Raw genomic sequence first — 22,152 nt, forward strand, 5'->3', positions numbered from 1 at the left:
ACACATCATAATAATTCTATAATTTCAAAGCAAGCATATAAAAAATATTGCAAAGTTTGGTACTCCAAGAGTATGCTCTAAGCCTCTCTACAGCCAGACACTTCAAGTATGGCAATACTTAGGGTCCTATTCTAGGAATACTATTCAATAAATATCTTATTACTGTAAACAAGTTGAGGAATGCCTGTCATATTATTACAGTAAACAAACAGAGGGATGCCTATCACAACTTATCTAAAGCATCTGGACAAAAAGCCCCAGAATAGTTTATGATTAATTATATTTGAAAAGAGTGCCTACGATTTTAGCTATCAAGTGTGCTAAGGATTGTTAATTTAAGCTTCTGTTGATTTAAACTACATAGATACCATGTATATTTTAAAGACACACTGATAGACCCAAAGTGTTTCTCCAAATTATGTGCATTTTAGTGAATTTCATGACATGGTAAGAATTAACTACACTCTTTGTAAATCATAAAATTATCTCAGGATACTTTTATAAAATCACCATTTTGTAATTCTATCTTTTCAACTTAGATTTTTTTTTTTACATAAAAGAATATACATATCATAAACTATAGCTTAAAAAGCAATTAAGTTTTTGGCTTTTGTTTTTGTTTGAAAACTTGCAGTGAAGAATGGATGTTATAACTTTGTGTTTATGATTACTAGGCACCTTTAGTGGAAACAGAAAACAGTAAGGGAGTGATAACAGAACCAGTGAAAATGTTTGAATATTTAAATCAAAGTGCCCTTTTCCCTTGAAACATATTGAAAAAGCCCACCCTGGACTGCTCACTAAATGTAGATGAACAAGACTTTATTTTCAGGGTGATAGCGCAGTCACTAATGGGGGTTTACTAGTCGTATTTCAGCAGACACTGTAACTGCAGCTCCTGAACAGGTAAAATATTTCACCATAGGCCAAGTTCTATGTTTTTTTATTTTCCTTGTCTTCTGTATGTTTAAGAGCAGGATATTAATTTTTGACTATGTATTTTTAAAAAATCTAAGCATGGGAACCTGCAAAAACAATCATTCACCTAGATATCATTTTATAAATTAATACTGTGTGCTTTTTGTATGAAAAAAATACAGATAATTCAATAGTATAAGATAAATATTCATTTGCACTCATGAAAAACACAAAGTTAGCTCTACAAAATTTATTGTTTCTCTGAGATTTAAAAATGCTTGTATTGCATATAAAGGAAAATCAGTGCAATTAATGTTTACCACCCCTTTCTCTTGGTCTCTGTAAATTGTTGATTTAGGTCTGGTGGGTTTTTTTTTTTTTCCCCCATTTTATCACAGAAGACTTCCATATAACCTGAATTACTGAACTGGTCTTGTTAACAATGATTCTTGAGAAATGGACTTTTATTTTTTCCTTACATTGTGCAAAGGATTCTGCCAGTAACACATAGGCATAGGCATACTGTATTGTAAGTAGTTTGGATTTTGGAAGATTAGGATTTGTTGAAGTTTACTTTATTGTTTCATTTTTGTACATATTTAAAACCTTTAATAAACCATTAGTCATTCTCAAAAAAAAAAAAAAAAAAGGATTACTATGATGGTACCATCGTCAAAAATATTAGATCTTGAGAACTACCTTTAATAGTTCATAAGCATATATTAAAATCTAACCTTATCAATATTATTCTCAGGTTTAACCCAAAACCAATGCTGCTTCTCTAAAACTTTTAAGCAGCAAATTTCTTAAATTCCAAATGAAGCTGGTCAGAAGGGATTAGGAATCAAGGCTCAACCATCAACACTGTCATCGCTAATGTCCATGGGTATTCAACTGCTAGGTATTTGTTCAACTGGTGTCTTCTGTATATCTTAGTTTGAGGAAAGAAAAGCTCAATGCTTCCATCTATTACGATTATACTTTCTGTATAAGCTATTTCCTACTTAAAATGTGCTCAGATATTAATATTTAGAAATAGGTAATTATAAAACTACTGCCATTCTCATGCTTTAGCTTTCTTTCTGCAACATCTAGCATAGCAGCAATTAGAAATGGATCCTATTTAAACATATACGCAATAGTGATCATTTTCAATGGTCTGGAAATAAAAAAAAAATTAAAATAAAGCAAATGAAATCACATTCTAAAATCTATATTAACCAACGAAAGTACCATGAAGGCAGAAGGAATGTTCCTTGTGCTGGTTTGGAGCTGTTATGTACCCTACAAAAGGTCATGTTCTTTTAATCCAGTCAATAGAAGACCTATTGTAGGTGGGACCTTTTGGTTCAATTGAGATGTGACCAGCCCATTCGGGGTGGGTCTTAATCCCTTTACTAGGGTCCTTTATGAGGATAAGAGAGAGAAAAATGCCCACAGAAGCCCAGAGACATTTTGGAGAGAGACATTGAAACCAGAACCCAGGAGCGAAGGACCAACAGATGTCACCATGTGCCTTTCCATGTGACAGAGGAACCCTGGATGCCATCAACCTTTCCTCAGAGAAGGTATCTAACTTTTGCTGCCTTAATTTGGATATTTTCATGGATTTAGAATTGTAAATTTGTAACCTAATAAATTCCTGTTGAAAAAGGCAACCCATTTTTTATATAATCGCATTTTGGCAGCCTTAGCAAACCAAAACAGATTTTGTTACCAGAGAAGTGGGGTGCTGTGATTTGCAAATACCAAAAATGCTAGAATGGCTTTATAACTGGCTAAGGGGAAGATTCTGGAAGAATTGTGAAATGCTTGATAGAAAAGGCCTAGATTGCTTTGAAGAGACTGTTGGTAGAAACATGGAAGCTAAAAGTACTTTCAATGAGGCCTTGGACAGAAATGATGAATGTGTCATTGCCAACTGTTTTTAAGTGGCAGAGAATTTAGCAAAATCGAGCCCAGGTGTTGGATGGAAGGTAGAATTTTAAAGTGATGAGCCTGGATATCTAGCTGAGGAAATTTCCAAACTAAATGTGGAAGATGGAGCCTGGCTTCTCCTTGCAGCTTCTAGTAAAAAGCGAGAGGAAAGAGATAAACTGAGAACTGAACTCTTGGGTACAAAGAAACCAGAAACTGATGGTTTGGAAAATTCTGAGTATCCAAAAGCAAATCCCCAGAGAATAGAGCCCCATGTGAGAATTTATTACCAGTCAGCCATCTCAGTGTGAATCAGGATTGGAGACAGAGTTATCCAGAAAGGATCTGCATAAAGTCCTATTGTCTGATGGTTGAGACCCCTGTGTCCTGTGTGTTAAACATACAAGTTCATTGCAGGATCTGTATTAATGGACCTAGTGCCAGCCTGGACTATAAGGGACTGAAAAGGGACAGATTTCTAGGAAAAATGACTTCAAAGCAGAACCATGGAAACTGAGGTCTGGAGTCAAGAAACTTCGGGCCAGAAGAGCAGACCCACCATGCATGTGGAGAGAGTGAGCTTGCCCTGGAGTTTGTGGAGGGCGGGCCTTCCTCCCCATTGTTCAGGAAGAGTGTTACCACACCAGGGCTCTCAGATGCCTGGGGAATTGAGGAGAACTTGGCCATCCTGTTGTTCAAAAAGAATGCTGCCACCCCAGGCCTTAGAAAGGGTGGAGCACATTCCCTGGGGATTAGGGAGAGTCTGGCCATCACCCCACTATTCTAAGGGGGTTGAGAGTGTGCCCTGGAGATGGCAGATAGTCCAGGTGCCACCTCGGTATTTGAAGAGGGTGGAGCTGAGAACAAGGTGGTTTCCCCAATGTTTGAAGATGTTGGAACCCTTACCCCAGTGTTCGGAGAGAACAGGGCTGCTGCATAAGCCCTTGGAGAGGGTGGAATGCCACTCTGTCACGCCCCAAGGATAAAACATTTTTCTGTAGATGACTCGCAGACTTTGAAATCTAATGGAATTTGCCCTACAGGTTTTCAGAATTGTTTGGGAACTTTGACTCCTGTTTTCCTTCCAATTTCTCCTTACGGCAATGGGAATGTTTCTTCTATGACTACCCCTCCTTTGTATACTGGAAGCAGATAACTTGTTCTAATTTCACAGGTCCAGAGTTGGAGGGGAATTGTGCCCTAGGACTGATCATACCTGTAACTGATTTTGATGAGACGTTGTATTTAATATTGTTACTAAAATGATTAAAAGCTTTTGTGATATTGTGATGGAATGAAGGTATTTTGCATATGGAAAGAACAGTCTTTTGGGGGTCCAGAGAGTGGATTGTGCTTTTGCAAACCGAAATATTCCTTTACCACTGTATCGCCAGCACAAGAGAACACCACCACCAGGAGATCTCAATAAATGTTTGCTGAATGAATGAAGTTATCTCTTTATTTTAAAAGGTCAGAATTTACTGTTATTCTAAATACCAATGATATACCAAGAAAGAAACCAACAGAAACTATTTATCCTCACCATCTTGGGTACTGGAACCTTTCAACAAGCAAGTGTGCAATAACTTCATCAGCAGCTGGAGGCATCTGTCAGTTTTCAGCAAAGGTATGTAGACATTTGTACCAAACTTCATAAGAGCATCCAGAAGAGGGTCTAAGAATATCCTTAATACATTCTGTATCCTCCGCTTTTCACTAGATGTTAAAAGACATGCCCAAATCAAGCATTTCAAAAGCATAAAGAAATTATTTTCTATCTACAATTTATGGAGTTGACTAGCTTAGAGATTCATACAGACAAAACTACTCTCATGGATGGATCAAAACACCCAGCAGATATCAGTACTGATCTTTCAATCTTCTTACTGACCTTCCAGTCTGTGCTTTCTCAGTGAGAGTAGCAATTCACTAGACAAGAAAGTATAAGGAAGAATATACTATATTCAACTCTAGCCACAAGTATTAAAAGAAATTCTAGATCCAATTTTATTTGTAAAATAAAATGGTAAGAGCCTGATTCTGTAATACAAAAAAAAAAAAAAAAAAAAGAGTAGGCTAGACAAGGAAATGAGAAATGTTAAATTTAAAAAATATAAAGAAATACAACTGAAGATTTATGAAAAACCATTATAGCCAACTTTAGTACACCTTTATTCTAGAAGAGACGATGTAAATAAAATTAACTATATAGCTTGCAAATATATTACCATACTACCAAATGAACTTTTTGCAACAATATAATCTAGTGAGAAATGATCTGTTCACATTCTCAAAATATAAACGAGACTGCTTTATCTACACTACTATATTTTTAATTACACATTTTACAAAGTCAAATCCAGTAGGATCTTACAACCCATTCTTCTAATACTCTTATTACCAGTGATTATTGTGTACAGTTGGTATTATTTATCTTTCCTAATTTAATAATTTATCAATCTAAAAGGACTTACATGCTCTTATTCCTAACAATTTATTGTGAATTTTAAAAATTTCTTTAGTTTATTGCCAATGTTCTAATTTCTTCCATTAATCTCGTTAACAACTCTATACCAATCATTTCAAAATCTGAATATATACAATAAATCTAAATAGCCTTTCTTGGAAAACAAAAAACAAAAAACAAGAAACTTTCTTTTCAAGTTTGGAAACACTTACCTATATTGATTCTTCATTTGTTCTACATCTACAGCCAGCACAACCATCATAGCAACAAGCTTGGCTTCAAACCAGTCAGGCATAGAGCAGTTGTCTCCTGCTTTAATAATAATAGTTAAGGTTTGCAAAGCTTTAGCAAAATCCTTCAAAGATGATGTTTCAAAAACAAAACTGCTAGTGAATATCCCTTATCAATATTAAATTATTAAAGAAATATAGGAAAGATTAAATACAGTAAGATACTATACAGTATGGTTCATTATTACACATATTTGAATATGAATAAAAACAAATCTTGGCATGCCTTCTACAAGCCATACCCTGGGCTGAGCACTGGATACACAATGGTCCCTATGCTCACTCAATTTACAGCACAGTAGAGGAGAAAAGCATTATTCAAAGAATATACTAAAAAACGTAAAATGAGAATTTCAAGGGCAGTACATCGTGCCATTAGAGTAGAGGACATGCCCTCTTTTGGGGAGTAAGGAAGAAATGACAATCAGGCTGAGTTTGAAGGTGAAGCAGGAATGAGATGGCTGAAGAGAGACAAGAATATTTCTGACAGAAGAAGAAGCATGACAGAAGACTGCCAGTGTGGCTAGGGTACACAAAGTGAGAGGGTAAAGCAAAAGAGGAAGCTACAGAAACAGGAAGGGGAAGACCAAGAAGAACTTTGTAGACAATTGCTAAGGACTTTTGTCTTTATCCTAGAGACAATCAGAAGCTACTGAAGGTTTAAGTGAATGTACACAAAGAAGTGGAGAAATTTATAGAATCAATATTTGTATTTGGAAAGATTTCTCTAGGTATAATGTGGAAAAGAGATTGTAGGGGAAACAAGGTGACCAGTAAAGAGGCAATTCTAGTACTTCAGTCAATAGATGAGAATTTCCCAAATATAACCAGAAAGGGAACATAATGGATACACAGCACAAGGCTTTGGACTCTCAGATCTGTTTGAATCCCAGTCCCACTTACTAGCTGTGGGATCTTGGGCCAATTAACTTTGCAGAGATTTTAATTTTATTCTCTATGAAATTAAACTAACAACACCTAAACTTTCCTTGGGTTTAATATAAAAAGTAAATAACATATGCAAAGTTCCTAGAACTGGTTTGGGAAAGCAGAACTTGGTTAAGTTATAAAACAAATATTTTCCTATCTCTTAAAGTCAGTCCAATTAAAATAAGTCATTGCGATCCTGGGGCAAGATGGCGGCATAGAGAGGAGTGGAAGCTAAGTAGTTCCCCTGGAACAACTACAAAAAACAAGAAAACAACTAGTAAATAACCCAGAATAACTGCGGGGGGACAAACGAGACCATCCATTCATCATACACCAACCTGAATTGGGAGGAATGCCCGAGAACACAGCATAAAGTCTGTAAGTAAAACCTACGGAACCAGGTCGGGAGACCCCCTCCCCCATAGCCCGAGCTGCAAAGCCTCGTGGTGCCACAGAGAAGCTCTCTCCCAGCAAGCGAATATAGCTCAGCTGAGCTCCAACTGGGGTTTTAAGTAGCGAGTGTGAACTGCTCACTACAGGTACGCAGCCCCAAAAAACGGACAGAGGCTTTGGGTGACGACTGACCTGGGAGAGCCGGAGGGTCGCCTTGGACTGGGTCTGAAGGGGACTGTTTCTTTTTTGGCTCAGTGGAGAAAGCCCCAGTCATTTTCAGTTTCCAGGGCTGTGACTCTGGGAAGGGTGGAGACACCACAAGCAGAGAGCAAGACCACTGAAATGCTAATGACCTCCACCTGAGGGGTCTGTCTTCTCTAGGAGGAAAGGGGTGGGGCCCTTTCCATTCAGAACCAGACCCCAGAGCCTGGGGGAACACGGCCATACCTCCTCACACCAGTCAAGAATTATAGGCTAACAAGCGTCACCTGCTGGGCAGAAAAGCATAGTGACTCGAGGCATCAAAGGGTGGAGCAATTTTCTAAGACACACCCGCAGGGAAACCAGATACTGAATATTTCTTCCCTCTGGGACCTGAGCCTGTTCTGGTCTGGGAAAACCTGATTTGGATAAACAAGGAAACCATGCCTAGACAACATAAAATTACAACCTACACTAAGAAAAACAAAGTTATGGCCCAGTCAAAGGAACAAAAGTACACTTCAACTGAGATACAGGAATTTAAGCAACTAATGCTAAATCAATTCAAAAAGTTTAGAGAAGATATTGCAAAAGAGATAGAGGCTGTAAAGGAAGCACTGGACATGTGTACGGCAGAAATCAAAAGTTCAAAAAACCTACTAGTAGAATCTATGGAAATGACAGGCACAACACAAGAGATGAAAGACACAATGGAAACATACAACAGCAGATCTCAAGAGGCAGAAGAAAACACTCAGGAACTGGAGAACAAAACACCTGAAAGCCTACATGCAAAGGAGCAGATGGAGAAAAGAATGAAAAAATATGAGCAACGTCTCCGGGAACTCAAAGATGAAACAAAGTACAATAATGTATGTATCATTGGTGTCTCAGAAGGAAAAGAGAAGGGAAAGGGGGCAGAAGCAATAATAGAGGAAATAATTAATGAAAATTTCCCATCTCTTATGAAAGACATAAAAGTACAGATCCAAGAAGCACAGCGTACTCCAAACAGAACAGATATGAATAGGCCTACGCCAAGACACTTAATAATCAGATTATCAAATGTCAAAGACAAAGAGAGAATCCTGAAAGCAGCAAGAGAAAAGCGATCCGTTACATACAAAGACTATGTGTGGATCTCTCAGCAGAAACCATGGAGGCAAGAAGGAAGTGGTGTGATATATTTAAGATACTGAAAGAGAAAAACCACCAACCAAGAATCCTGTATCGAGCAAAGCTGTCCTTCAAATATGAGAGAGGGCTCAAAATATTTTCTGACAGACAATGAGAGACTTTGTGAACAAGACACCTGTCCTACAGGAAATACTAAAGGGAGCACTACAGGGTGATAGAAGACAGGAGTGTGTGGTTTGGAACACAATTTTGGGAGATGGTAGCACAACAATGGAAGTACACTGAACAAAGGTAACTATGAATACGGTTGAGAGAGGAAGATGGGGAGCATGTGAGACACCACAAGAAAGGAGGAAAGATAACGACTGGGACTGTGTAACTTGGTGAAATCTAGAGTATTCAACAATTGTGATAAAATGTACAAATATGTTCTTTTACGAGGGAGAGCAAGCAAATGTCAACCTTGCAAGGTGTTAAAAATGGGGAGGCATTGGGGGAGGGATGCAATTAGCATAAACTAGAGACTGTAACTAATAGAATCATTGTATTATGCTTCCTTTAATGTAACAAAGGTGATATACCAAGGTGAATGCAGATAAGAGGGGGGGATAGGGGAGGCATGTTAGACACTTGACATTGGTGGTATTGTCTGATTCTTTATTCTACTTTGATTTAAGGTTATTTTTCCTTTTGCTGCTTCCTAGCTGTCATTTTTTTGTTTCCTCTTTCTTTTGCCTCTCTACCTTCTTTGACTCTCCCTCCTGCCTTGTGGAAGAAATGTAGATGCTCTTGCTTAGTATGAGCAGAATGTTCAATTAGGATGAACTTAAATGTTTGGAAATGAACAGGGGTGTTGGTAGCAAGATGTGAGAATAACTAACAGCGCCGAATGGTGTGTGAATGAGTTGGAAAGGGGAAGCTCAGAGTCATATATGTCACCAGAAGGAAAGTTGGAGGTCAAAAGATGGGAATGTATAAAACTGAATCCTATGGTGGGCAATGTCCATGATCAACTGTACAAATACTAGAAATCACTTCATGAACCAGAACAAATGTATGACAATACAATTAGAAGTTAATAATAGAGGGGCATATAGGGAAGAACCATATACCTATTACAAACTATATACTACAGTTGGTAGTATTTCAACATTTTTTCATAAACAGTAACAAGCATACTATATCAAGACTAGGAGTCAACAACTGAGGGGGGTTGGTTAGGGATAGGGGAGGTTTAGAGTTTCCTTTTCTTTTTTTCTTTTTTCATCTTTCACTTTATTTCTTGTCTGGAGTAATGAAAAGTTTCTAAAAATTGAACAAAAATTAAGTGTGATGGATGCACAGCTGTATGAGGGTACCCAGGGGCAAGTGATTGTACACTTTGGATCTTTGGATAATTGTATGGTATCTGAACAATCTCAATAAAAATGAAAAAAAAACAAAACAAAACAAAAAAAGGCATCTCTGAAGTGTAATCAAGTGAAGTGCAAATAAACTAGGTATGTCTAAAAAAAAAAAAAAAAGTCATTGCTATATTTCTTTTTCCTTCAGGATATATTGCTATAAGATTATACTCTTCACCTTCACCCCCAAGAAAATTCAGGTAAGAGCTCCAGTTTTCCAGCTTATAGGTTCAAACACTTAAAACATTTTTTTAACCACTCTAACATATTTTGGTGGTAATTTAATATATTTTTTATGGAAAATGTATAGGAATACCACAGAAAACAGACAACTTTAAAAACATATACTTGCATACAGGACAACTCAGAAAAGAAAAGGATAAACTTTATTAAATGTGATTTTTATGAATGCTATAAATGCAATTTAGTTGTCACCAATAAGAAAACTGCTTGTATTTTTAAAAAATCTAAATGTTGGCACTGTCCAGAAAAAATCTATCAGGTTAAATTTATAACTGTTACAAAGGTGAATTGCTGAAATTTGTTCTATGAAACATTTTTGCTCACATTAATGCTATATTTATAGCCTAGATTTATTTTGAAAGTTAATTCACAAATGAAACTTACATGAAAGCAAATGCCAGTACACTACTCAGTTCCTTATATTTTCATTAGCAATAACATAATCAGATACTTTTTGACCCCATGGGAGGTGGGGGGAGTTTAATGTTTCAGATTACCAATAAGTGAGAGGAGAGATTTTATTGCTACTTGAGAATGAAATGTTTCTATTCACAGCAGCACTTAAGTATACTCTCCACTTAAATAGCCTGCTATCTGGAAGACTTTTTGGATATAACTACCACACAGTTTGGCGTGAATGGCATATATTTTGGGGCCTTTAAACAGGCCAAATAGATAGTTCTCACTTGCCTCCAGCAAAGCACCAACAGCAGAGTTCTGGAACTACAGGTTCTTTCTGAAGTCTTAAATAATTTCTTACCTTGGACACCGCAAAAGAGGTTTATAAATCAGAAGTTTAGGGGATTTAAAATGATTTTTGATTTCAAGGAGTGCCACAGTACCAAGCCAATAATGATGGAGTACCTTACCCCTCCAGTGGAGGGTGCAATCTTGCAGAGATTTTTGTTGTCGGTTGCTTCCAGAGTTTTTTACCATTATACTAAGTAAATCCATGCTATAGAGCAGTGGGTCTCAAACTTCAGTGCCATATGCATTAGAATCACCTGGAGGACTTCTTAAAGCACAGACTACTGAGCTCGCCAGCCAGAGTTTCCGATTTTATAGGTCTGCAATAGAGCTTGAGAACTTGCATTTCTAACGAGTTCCCAGTGATGCCAATGTTGCTGGTCTGGGAACCATATTTCATGAGCCACTATAAAGAATTCCTTATTTACTCACACTTTTCTGTTGCTGGAGATGGAAAAGTGGAGGCAGCATTGATTTTAAAGAAAGACAAGAGTCACTGGCTACATTAAATATTAAGATTTAATGCATTTTAACCTTGAATCATCTGTCAAAATTTGCTACAATGGAATATGAAAAATGTAATTCTAGAAAATGCAAACTAATCTCTAGTGTCAGAAAGCATATCAATGCTTGTCTGGAGATAGAGAAGTGGCAGGTAGAGGATGGAGGCAGAAATTACAAAAAGATGTTCATTATCTTGTTTGTGCTGATGGTGTTTATAAGCATATACATATGTCAAAACTCATCACATTGCACAGTTTAATTATGTACAATTCATTGTATATTTATACCTCAATAAACCTGTTTTTAAAAACTGATGTACAGTTTCTATCCAGTACTTTGGGTTTATTCCATATCTTCAGACTTCTTGGCCACATGTTAAGTAGGCACATTTTAAACAGGCACAACATTGAACTACAAAATCTTTACACAGAATATCCTTTTCGAGGGCTACTTGATTTTAATGTAAATATCTTTAAATACATTCACTGTCTTTGGTTGATTTTAGCACTTCAAAGCTCTGACAAGTCCTTACTATTGTTTCAAAACCATATTTCACTACTATGTCTAAAGGCAAACAGCAAAGGACTTCTGTGATTTCAGAAAACCTGCTACAAAAGTTCTTTTGTTGATGATGTTGCTTCTTTGTGGGTTCTTTCGTTGTTGCCTTGTTTTGTTGTGTATATATCATATGGCTTCCATCAGATATCCAGCCTTATTTCTTACTGTTCCTACCTGGGCTGCATGTCATGGATGGATGAATGGATGGACAGATGGACAGACGGATAAGTAGGAGATAGGTTGATGATTACCTACTCTCACCTGGATTCAAGTTCATCCAAACCTGGTGAGATACCCTTTCCCAGTTTTCACTTTAATTTCTGTTCACACATCAGTTATCACCCCAGCTGGTGACTACCCCACCCAGGTCTACCTGTTCTGATAAGTGCTGCTTACACAGGTTCTCCATATCCAGTCTTTCAAGGCATTGCACTGTGATTGCTTATCAACTCCCCTCCTAGGCCTATGATCTCTCTCAGAGCAGAGGCTGTATATTTTATTTCTGTAACTCAAATGACTAGCACTTAGAAAACACTTGATATCATCATAGTTTGGTGAATAAACAATATAAACTCTTTCTATACTGACTACAACAAAAAGCAAAGAAAAAGCTACTTTAGATTTAGAAATGCGCTGAAAATGTTTTGGGCAGATGATTTTTTTTTATATGAAAACAAATTTGGAATATTATCTGTATCTTATGCTCAAAAACTCAAATTGAATAATGTCCTCCTGGTATTTATTAACGTAAAGAAAAATGCTCAGAGATGATAACCAAACTAAAATTTTATAAAGGCACTTAGCCAAGGGCATTACAAGTAAATTAAAAATACTAAACACACAAATACAAATGTCTCTTCTGTACGTGAAATCAGTTTTTAAAAATCTTAAGGTGTTTCTCAAAACAGCATATTATATTAAATAATATAATATTTAAGTTCTAGAAATTAAGGAAGAAACTCTACAAGTATTTTTAATCCTATTTTGAATATTTAATCAAATCTACTGTTATATACCCTGAATTATAAGTTCTATAGATATTTAGGGAGTTTAATCTGTGTTTATTTCAGTAAGAACTAAAAGTTATTTACTTTGATAGGCCCAACAAAAGAATCTTACAGGTAAAAGCAAAGAGAATTTCCTAGATGACAGAGAGAAAAAAACACAAAAGAGAAACATTCCAAGAAGAATAGATAAACTCATGTATCCTGGAAGGCTAATCATCTGATCATTCAAGACATACTCCATGATCAGATTACAGAGATCAGTAATTGAAAATGACTTGGTCTGAGACAAGCTAGGAAATTTAGGATACATTAAATTCAAATCTGCAATTTACCCAAGTTATCACTAATGACTTTACTGAAGAGGAAGCATTACAAATGTAAAAAGAATCCTAACTAATGAATCTGCCAATAGTTCTTTCCCCATGCTGTCTTAAACATTTCCCCAAAGAAGTAAATACACTTATCTTTGCAAAGTATCTGGTAAAAAGAAAAAACAAAACCATCCTTTTAAACATAATTTTCCTCCAAAATTCTTTTTCATAATCAATTCACACATCTTTCAAATGTAATGATTTGGAGGGGGGTATAAAGAGATTAACCTACAGATATATCAGTACAGAGGCTCTAAAAACATACCTCTAAATCTGGAAATGATTCAATGATTGTAAAATAAATTAATAAATGTATTTGTGTCCAATTCCTACCCTGGCAATTTATTTAAAATATATAACATAGTTTAAAATCCCAAGTCCTGGAACTAATCAGGTACAAGTTAGGAAAAAGTATTTTTACATTCTGTTCCTCACATTATGTGGCTGAAACACAAGTTCACCATCGGTAAATAAGCACACATTTGATTAAGACTAAATCTTCATCTGAAACATTAAAGTTCCTTGAAAATATTTTGTTAATATCAATCCACAAAAATTATTTCAGACTTACTTTTCCAAGCAGGCGACTTAACATACTCTTGAACTAGGTTCTTTACATAAGCATTTAAAGAAGACGTCTCATGAAGTCCTACGGAGCTACAATTTGGGGATTGCCTAAAACAGCTTTCATTAACACGCAACCAGTCACAGAGCTAGAAAAGAAAATAGTTATTGCTTTATTTAAAAAACCTAACTGAAAAAAAGTGCTTCCAATTTCTCTAAGCCATTTTTTTTTTGTTCACAATAAACTAAATTTAAATCATTGAAGAACAACAAATAAACCATTTGTTGTCATGATTGAGTTCCACAGCAGAACAGACTGAAAAAGAAATGTGTATATGTGTGTCAGTGCATGTATATGTGTTTTCTAACCTCCAACGAATTTACAGACAATTAATAGGCAACATTTTTTAAAGTACCTAATATAAAATGCACATTTTGATAGGTATTCTAAAGAGCATATCTATGAAAAATACATTACGTAAAACAAACTAAAACCAGAAATTGAAATTCATTTCAGCTTCATATACTAAAACAAGAGCTACTGCTCAGAGAATGCAGAATTTGAAAAATAAGGTATAATTAAAGTTCACAAATTTATTTTCTATCCTATGTGCATATTAAAATATATTAATTTAAAACAGAAACTCCATCCTGGTCCTTACCCATTACATCGCTGAGATTTGCAAAATGAAAGTCACAGAACTTCACAATTAATCTCTGATCATATGTAACTGAATTTTTTTTTTTGAAATACTAATACAGTCTCAATTTCCTTTGCACAACATAGCTCTTAATTGCAAATTGAACAGATGACTTTAAATATGAAGGAAATAATTATATAATGAATGTTTCTAAAAAGTAAGAACTTAAAAATATATACATTTTGCATCCATTAAGGTCATCCAAAATTACATACACGGAGGCAAAATGATAACAGTTCACTTGACCAAAGGTAAAACTGATGAACACCTGAGCAAACCAATCAATCAAAACTGTCAAATACCTCACAAGTACCAATGAATGGCCAGTTCAGTAATAATAAAGGAAATTTTTTTCTGTGTAGGTCTTTTTCAGTCAGATAATCTTAAAACACAATCTAACAGTGGATCAGCCAGTTAACTTACACTGCAGGCAGTCAGCATTTATCTTTCAACAACAGTATGTATATTTTTCTCTACATTCCTCTCAAATTGTCCAGCCTAAGTTTTTCAGTTATTGCCATAAAATATGTGGGGCTTTCCTACCTTGGATCTGTATTTCCACAGGCAGATCCTGTTATACCACAATTATTTTTGACAAGAAAATTCACATTAATATTTTATTCTTTCTTTCCCTCTATCAAATCTGTCAGTAAATGTAGAATATTTTCCCTTCCAGTTTTCACATGAGATGTGTGATTTAAAATAGCATCTAACTACAGTTTCAAGTAGACAGACAACCTAAATTTCCCATTAAAATACAAGTATCAAAAATCTATTTGGGAGATTTGAACCGCGCCGTCCCCCTTGAGGGTTGGCAGCCAAGGGCTCCCTTGCGGGCTGCCACTGCCGCCGTCGCCCTTCACACTCAGTCGGGAGAAAATGGTGGGTCAGAAAAGCGCCTTCTCCGCGGGTGTATGCAGGGCTCTTTTCATCAAGAACTGTATTTACTTAGAACACAAGAGAAGGAGTGACCCCAATTTCAAGAACAGAAAAGAGAGAAAAAAGAAACAGAAACTTGCCAAGGAGAAAGCTGGACTTTCCAAGTCACCTGACCTAAAAGATGACGACGCTGTTCAGAAATTTTTCCTTGAAGAAATAGAGCTTGGTGAAGAGTTACTAGCCCAAGGGGAATATGAGAAGGGTGTGGACCATTTGACAAATGCAGCTGCTGTGTGTGGGCAGCCACAGCGGCTATCCCAAGTATTACAGCAAACTCTTCCACCACAGCGTTCCAGATGCTTCTGAAAAAGCCCCCAACAATTAGGTCAGAGAACTGTAAGTGCTCAGAGCTTGGCTGAAGAAGATGTGGAATGAAAAACAAATGTCAGCATAATAAAAATCTCAATTAAAAATATTTTGAAAATCCTTAACTTGGAAGATGAACAGCTCTGGGGCAATAAAGGCAAACATGCTTGATATGGCCTGTATATCACACTGAAATCTACCAAAGTAAATTTTTACTTTGTGTAGATCCATTTGTCTGTTTTATTTATTTTTCCCAGTGAAAAGTATATTTTGATGAGTATTTTTCATTTTATAAATACACTATGAGTTACCTAAATATCATGGATTTTGTTTCTTCCTAAAATCGTAGGTTGTGTTGAAATCTACCTGCATGTAACAATACTTGGGTTAAAAATACCCAGTGCTCAGTTTTTAAAAATAAGGCAAAAAACAAACGAAGTACAGAAGCTGAAGAATGCATATTTTTTAAAGCTAGTACATTTTGCTATGCATCTGAAAATTGTATGAAAACTTGATTGTGTTTATCAAATATTTGTAAAACATGCTGCTGTGCTATATTAACAACTTCAACTCCACCCCTTGAATCAGTCTTGAAATACTTTGTTTAAATCAGTGGGTTTGGTGAAATGTTTTATTTAAAACAGTGCGTTTAATGTGTTCTGGGTATTTATCACGCTGTATTTTAGATATGTGTAGTTGCAAATAGTCCCAGCTGTGTGAGCTTCACCAATACATGTCTGCTCACTTTCCTCATTTATAAAATAAGGGAACTGGTCCACTGATTTCTGAGGCATCCCTTTCCACTCCCAATTTATACAGTTCTCTTCAAATCTACCTTCTCCTGAGAAGTGTCTTTATTTGACCACCAGGCCTTGTGTTGTTTTATACTCCAAATTTCACACGCTTGCTTGACTTAGAATTTCCAAATTGATCTTTTATTAATGTCCAACTATTGTGTTGATTTTCACTGACATCATATGGTTCTGTCCCAACTCTGTAAATTAATTTGAAGTGTATCCTTTAAGGTAATTGAATGACCTGCTTGTAAAAAATGTGTATTCCCCTTTGCGTTTATCTTGTGTACTTCTTTAATCCTAATTCAACTTAATTCATTTATCTTGTTGAACACTGAGAGTAAGGAATAACCTTACTGTGGCAGAAGACTGAAAAGAATGGAGCTAGTGGGATCTTTTGTTCTCAAATATTGATATGTTTTCTGCAGTCACAGACTCAATTTCAGAACTGAGAAAAAAGATCCTTGGTATTGTATGGCATCTGTTGAACTGAGCAGCATTTCTCATTGTACAAATTGGCTTTTATGCTATCTAAAAGTCTGCAGAGAGATCCAAAGGTTTTTCCTATGTATAGGGCTTTTGGTTTACTAACAAACTTTTCTTACCTTATCTTAGAGGTTTTTCTGTGTGGTGGTTGTGGTATAGTGGAAAGAGTTTGAAATACAGGTCTAGCTTCTGCCTCTAGTTAGTCACATAGCCTTGGGCCTATCATGTCATATCACCTGTAGTATTCTCACCTATAAATCAGAACACCAAACTAGATGGTTCAAACATTTACGGACTCCAGGTACCTTCTAAGTTTGTGAGAACTCTTAAACTGTACTTTTATTATTATTATCATGATACCTGGTATACTTTTGGGGGGGGGGATGACTAGTAGAAATGTGACAGTTGGTCAGTTTTACTAACAGGCTCCAAAATTAAAAGCATTGTAGTGGTGATTGGTTAATAATTGACCATGCAGCTAAGAAACAATCTTCTATCTTGCAGTAATCTAGGTATAGAATTGGTGGTGGGGGTGGGGAGATGGAGAATATAGGTGGAAAAAAGAGCAAGGAGCAGACAGTTTGGCAAGAAAAGAATGGGCCCAGAAAAACTAAGAATTGGCTGGAGGAGTGAGAGGTCAACTTAGATTTGGGAGGGTAGAAAGCCAACTATATATGTCCTTGAAAACTGTAGCACAGTACAAGCTGGGTATCACTTGGCTTTCTGGATGATAATCTACTTTGATTTAAGCCTTGTTGAAAAAGCAGTGATAGCTTCACTTTAGAGTTGATTAAGCCAAGTATATTTTATTTAAGTGACAGCTTTGGTACTTTAAAGTTAGATCCCACTTTTGAAAGTATTACATAAAAAACAAAAACAAAACAAAACCAAAACATCTTTTTTACCCCCCAGTGAATACAATGTTTCCTACCTAAAATTTTAATAGTAGTGAGGAAACCAGGGAATTATGATGCTGGCCAAATGGTATCCAGCAGGTGGGAATAAAACAACTCAAGATTTAAGTCAAGTAAAACAGTTTGAATGTTCCTATGTGCTAATGTTGCACGCTAGTATAAAATCTCTGGAAATGCAAAACGTGTATTAGAGTATGTTGACATGTTTCTTTTGGCGTAATAATAATTTGTATTTAAAATGAAATCATTTAAAACATGGGCATACCTGACAGTAGCATTGTTTTTCTTTTAATAGATAACTAGAACTTAGGTTCACATTTAACTTAGGTAAAGTGTGTAAAACCTAGTACAGTGTGCCTAGTATGCAGTCAGTAAACTTACTAATCCCTCAGTAAGTCTGATATTTTTACTCAACTTCCTTCCTGTCTTTGTGACCTCGCTGGTTCAACCTATAGACCAGAGTGTTAATGAAATGTTACTGCAGAAGAGATTGAGAAAATTGGCATATCATGCAGCTATCATACAAATTTTTTCTTTCTTATAATGTAAAAAATGCAGTTTTTATTACTGCTTGTGCCTCTACTGTTTAAGTGATAGTAAAGGGCTTGGAGGAAAAAAAAATCCATTGGAATAGAATGACACGGAAAAAGTACATAATCATCTCAATTGATGCAGAAAAGGCATTTGACAAAATCCAGCACCCTTTCTGGATGAAAGCATTCAGAAAACAAGAATGGGTTCTTCCTCAACATAATATAAAGGGCATATATGAGGGAGTGCAGCTGTGAGTGATGTTCTGAAGAAGAGCAAGCTTGCTAGAGAGGAATGTCCTGGGAGGAAGCCAATTTGAAACCAGAACTTTGGAGCAGATGCCAGCCACGTGCCTTCCCAGCTAACAGAGGTTTTCCGGACGCCATTTGCCATCCTCCAGTGAAGGTACTTGATTACTGATGTGTTACCTTGGACACTTTATGGCCTTAAGACTGTAACTGTATAGCCAAATAAACCCCCTTTTTATAAAAGCCAATCCATCTCTGGTGTTTTGCATTCCGCAGCATTAGCAAACTAGAACAGATTTTGGTACCGGAAGTGGGGTGTTGGTGCTGCTGAGTTTGCAAATACCAAACATGTTGGAACAGCTTTTTAAATGGATAAGGGGAAGATTCTGGAAGAATTGGGAGAAGCTTGATAGAAAAGGCCAAAACTGCTTTAAAGAGACTGTTTGTGGAAATATGGACTCTAAAGATACTTCTGATGAGGACTTGAGCAGAAATGATGAATGTGTTGTAAACTGGAAGAAAGGCGATCCTTGTTTTAAAGTGGCAGAGAATTTGGCAAAATTGAGTCCTGGTGTCAGATGGAAGGAAGAATCTGGAAGCAACAACTTGGAATACTTAGCTGAGGAGATCTCCAGACTATGTGTGGAGGACATATCCTGGCTTCTCCTTGCAGCTTATAGTAAAATGCGAGCAGAGAGAGATAAACTTAGAACTGAACTCTTGGGTTCAAAGAAACCAGAAGCTGATGGCTTGGAAAATTACGAGCTTCCAGGGGGTGGAATCCCTGAAGCTATAGCCCAACATGAGGATGTAACCAAACATGGAACCCAGCCGCCATTTTAGTACAAGCCAAGATTGGAGATGGAATTATCCAGAAAGGATTTGTGGAAAGTCCTATTGTCTAATGGCTTTGATCCCTGTGTGCTTCATGCAAAGCCAACAGAATTTTTGCAAGATCTTTATAGGCAGAGCCATTGCCGGTCTAGACTGGAGGAGACAGACAAGGAAAAAATTAAAGGAAAAGTTTCTTTAAAGACAGAGCCATGGAGGTTGAGGTCTGGAGTCAAGAGGTCTCAGGCTGAGAGAGTGGAGCAGCCCACACGCATGGAAAGGGTGAGTTTGCCCTGGAGGTCGAGGGCGGGCTTTCCGCCTCGATGCTCTGGAAGAGTTTTGCCACCTCAGGTCCCAAAGAGGGTGGAGCACATTTCCAGGGAATTGGGGAGAGCCTGGCTGCCACCACACTGTTCTGAAGGGGTTGAGCGTGTGCCCCGGAGATGGAAGGGTATCCGGGAGCTGCCCCGATGTTTGAGGAGGGTGGGGCCGAGAAGGTGGTCTCCCCAATGTGTGGAAATGTTGGAGTACTCACCTAAGCATTTGGAGAGGAGAGGGCTGCCGAAAAGGCCCTTAGGAAGGGTTAGGCTCCCGCTGTCTCAAGCCCCAAGGATGCAACGTTGTTTTGTTAATGACTCTCAGACTTTGAAATATAATGGAGTTTGTCCTGCGGGTTTTAGGAACTGTTTTGCTCCTGTTAACCCTGTTTTCCTTACTGTTTCTCCTTATGGCAATGGAAATGTTTATCCTATGAATGTCCCTCCTTTGTATATTGGAAGCATATAACTTGTTCTAAGTCCACAGATCCAAAGCTAAAGGAAAAGTATGCCTTAGGACTGACCACGCCTGTATTTGATTTTGATGGGATTTTGTACTTAACTTTTGCTACTGAAATGGTTTAAGTTTTTGTGATATTGTGATGAAATGAATGTATTTTGTATTTGGAAAGAATATGTTTTTCTGGGGTCCAGGGGGTGGAATGTGCCGGTTTGAATGTATTATGTCCCCCAGAAAAAGCCATATTCTTTGATGCAATCTTGTGGGGCAGACATAATAGTGGGGATTAAGTTGGAATGTTTGGATTCGGAGATACGCCCCACCCAACTGTAGATGATAACTGATGGGATATTTCCACGGAGGTGTGGCCCCGCCCATTCGGGGTGGGCCTTGATCAGTGGAGCCATATAAATGTGCTGACTCAAAGAGACTGAACGGAGTGCAGCTGTGAGTGATGTTCTGAAGAAGAGCAAGCTTGCTAGAGAGGAATGTCCTGGGAGGAAGCCAATTTGAAACCAGAACTTTGGAGCAGATGCCAGCCACGTGCCTTCCCAGCTAACAGAGGTTTTCCGGACGCCATTTGCCATCCTCCAGTGAAGGTACTTGATTACTGATGTGTTACCTTGGACACTTTATGGCCTTAAGACTGTAACTGTATAGCCAAATAAACCCCCTTTTTATAAAAGCCAAAAAAAATAAAAAATAAAAAAAAAATAAAGGGCATATATGAAAAACCCATAGCTAACATCATAATCAATGGTGACAGACTGAAAGCCTTCCCTCTAAGAAATTAACCTACAGAACGGGTGAAAATATTTGGAAACCATATAAATGATAACGGTTTAATACCCAGGATATAGAAAGGACTCCTACAACTCAACAACAAAGACAAACAATCCAATTAAAAATGGGCAAAAGACTTGAATAGACATTTCTCCAAAGAAGATATATAAATAGCCAAAGAACATATGAAAAGATGCTCAATATCATTAGACATTAGGGAAATGAAAATCAAATAAGATACTACCTTACACCCACAAGAATGGCTATTACCAAAAAAAAAAGAAAAGAAAATAACAGGTGTTGGCAAGGATGCAGAGAAAGAAATATTGGTGACATTGTAAGATGATACAGCAGCTGTAGAAAACAGTATGGCATTTCCTCAAAAAGTTAAATGAAGAATTGCCATATGACCCACTTCTAGGTATATACCCAGAAGAACCGAAAGCAGGGACTTGAACAGATAGTTGTATGCCAGTGCTCATAGCAACATTATTGACAATAGCCAAAAGACAGAAGGAACTCAAGTGTCCATCAACAGATCAGTGGAGAAACAAAATATGGTATGTATGTATATATGTGTGTGTATAGTGGAATATTATTAAGCTGTAGGAAGGAATGAAGTTCTGATACATGCTACTACATAGATGAACCTTGAAGACATCATGTTGAGTGAAGTCAGACAGAAAAGGATTTGTAGGATTTCACTTATATGAAATAATTAAAATATGCAAATCATAGAGACAGAACACAGAGTACAGGTTAACGGGCAGGGAGGAGAGAGAATTGGAAGTTAGTACATAATGAGTGCAGGGTTTCTGTTTGGGGTGATGGCAAAGTATGGGTAATAAATAGTGTTGAGGGTAGCACAACATAGTGAATGTGATTAATGCCCCTGAATTGCATGCTTGAGAGGGGTTGAGATGGGAAATTTTAGGTTGGATATCAGTTACTACATTTTTAAAAAGAGAAACTAAAGAGACAATGACAATTAAATGCAATACATGATCCTAGACTGGATCTAATAATGAGAAGGAAATGTCCAAAAGGACATTATTGGGACAATTGAAAAATTGGAATACAGACTGTATGTATATCAATGTAAAATTTCTTGAAATTAATAACTATACTTGTAGTTTATATAAGTGAATATCCTTGTTTTCAGGAAATATACATGGAAGTATTACATTTTAAA

General features: G+C 36.9%; 2 protein-coding genes across 9 annotated transcripts in view; one reads left to right on the forward strand and one right to left on the reverse strand.

Moving 5' to 3' along the window:
* The window catches only part of TARBP1 (TAR (HIV-1) RNA binding protein 1), a 105,399-nt gene that overhangs the window by 54,081 nt on the left and 29,166 nt on the right, over positions 1–22,152 (reverse strand). For 7 of the 8 annotated variants that reach the window (XR_005214497.1, XM_037821220.1, XM_037821209.1 and 4 more), the window contains exons 10-12: positions 13,658–13,799; positions 5,515–5,614; positions 4,379–4,551 (exon numbers count right to left, since the gene is read on the reverse strand). Coding sequence is in view for 7 of the 8 variants with exons in the window: in XM_037821220.1 (XP_037677148.1) it covers positions 4,379–4,551; positions 5,515–5,614; positions 13,658–13,799 (415 nt within the window). In the remaining variant the exon portion in view is untranslated. The remainder of the gene's footprint in view (positions 1–4,378; positions 4,552–5,514; positions 5,615–13,657; positions 13,800–22,152) is intronic. The other variant, XM_037821205.1, reaches the window with a different exon arrangement.
* On the forward strand, positions 15,231–15,682 carry LOC119522695 (mitochondrial import receptor subunit TOM20 homolog). The gene has a single exon (XM_037821264.1). The coding sequence runs from the start codon at positions 15,231–15,233 to the stop codon at positions 15,594–15,596; it is 366 nt and encodes a 121-aa protein (XP_037677192.1). The 3' UTR covers positions 15,597–15,682.

Source organism: Choloepus didactylus, chromosome 2 (genome assembly GCF_015220235.1).
Source record: "Choloepus didactylus isolate mChoDid1 chromosome 2, mChoDid1.pri, whole genome shotgun sequence".
NCBI classification, from domain to species: Eukaryota; Metazoa; Chordata; class Mammalia; order Pilosa; family Megalonychidae; genus Choloepus; species Choloepus didactylus.

Bases quoted from the DNA above. Each gene is read 5' to 3' on its own strand.
- LOC119522695 (XM_037821264.1), top strand. From the start codon at position 15,231: ATGGTGGGTCAGAAAAGCGCCTTCTCCGCGGGTGTATGCAGGGCTCTT.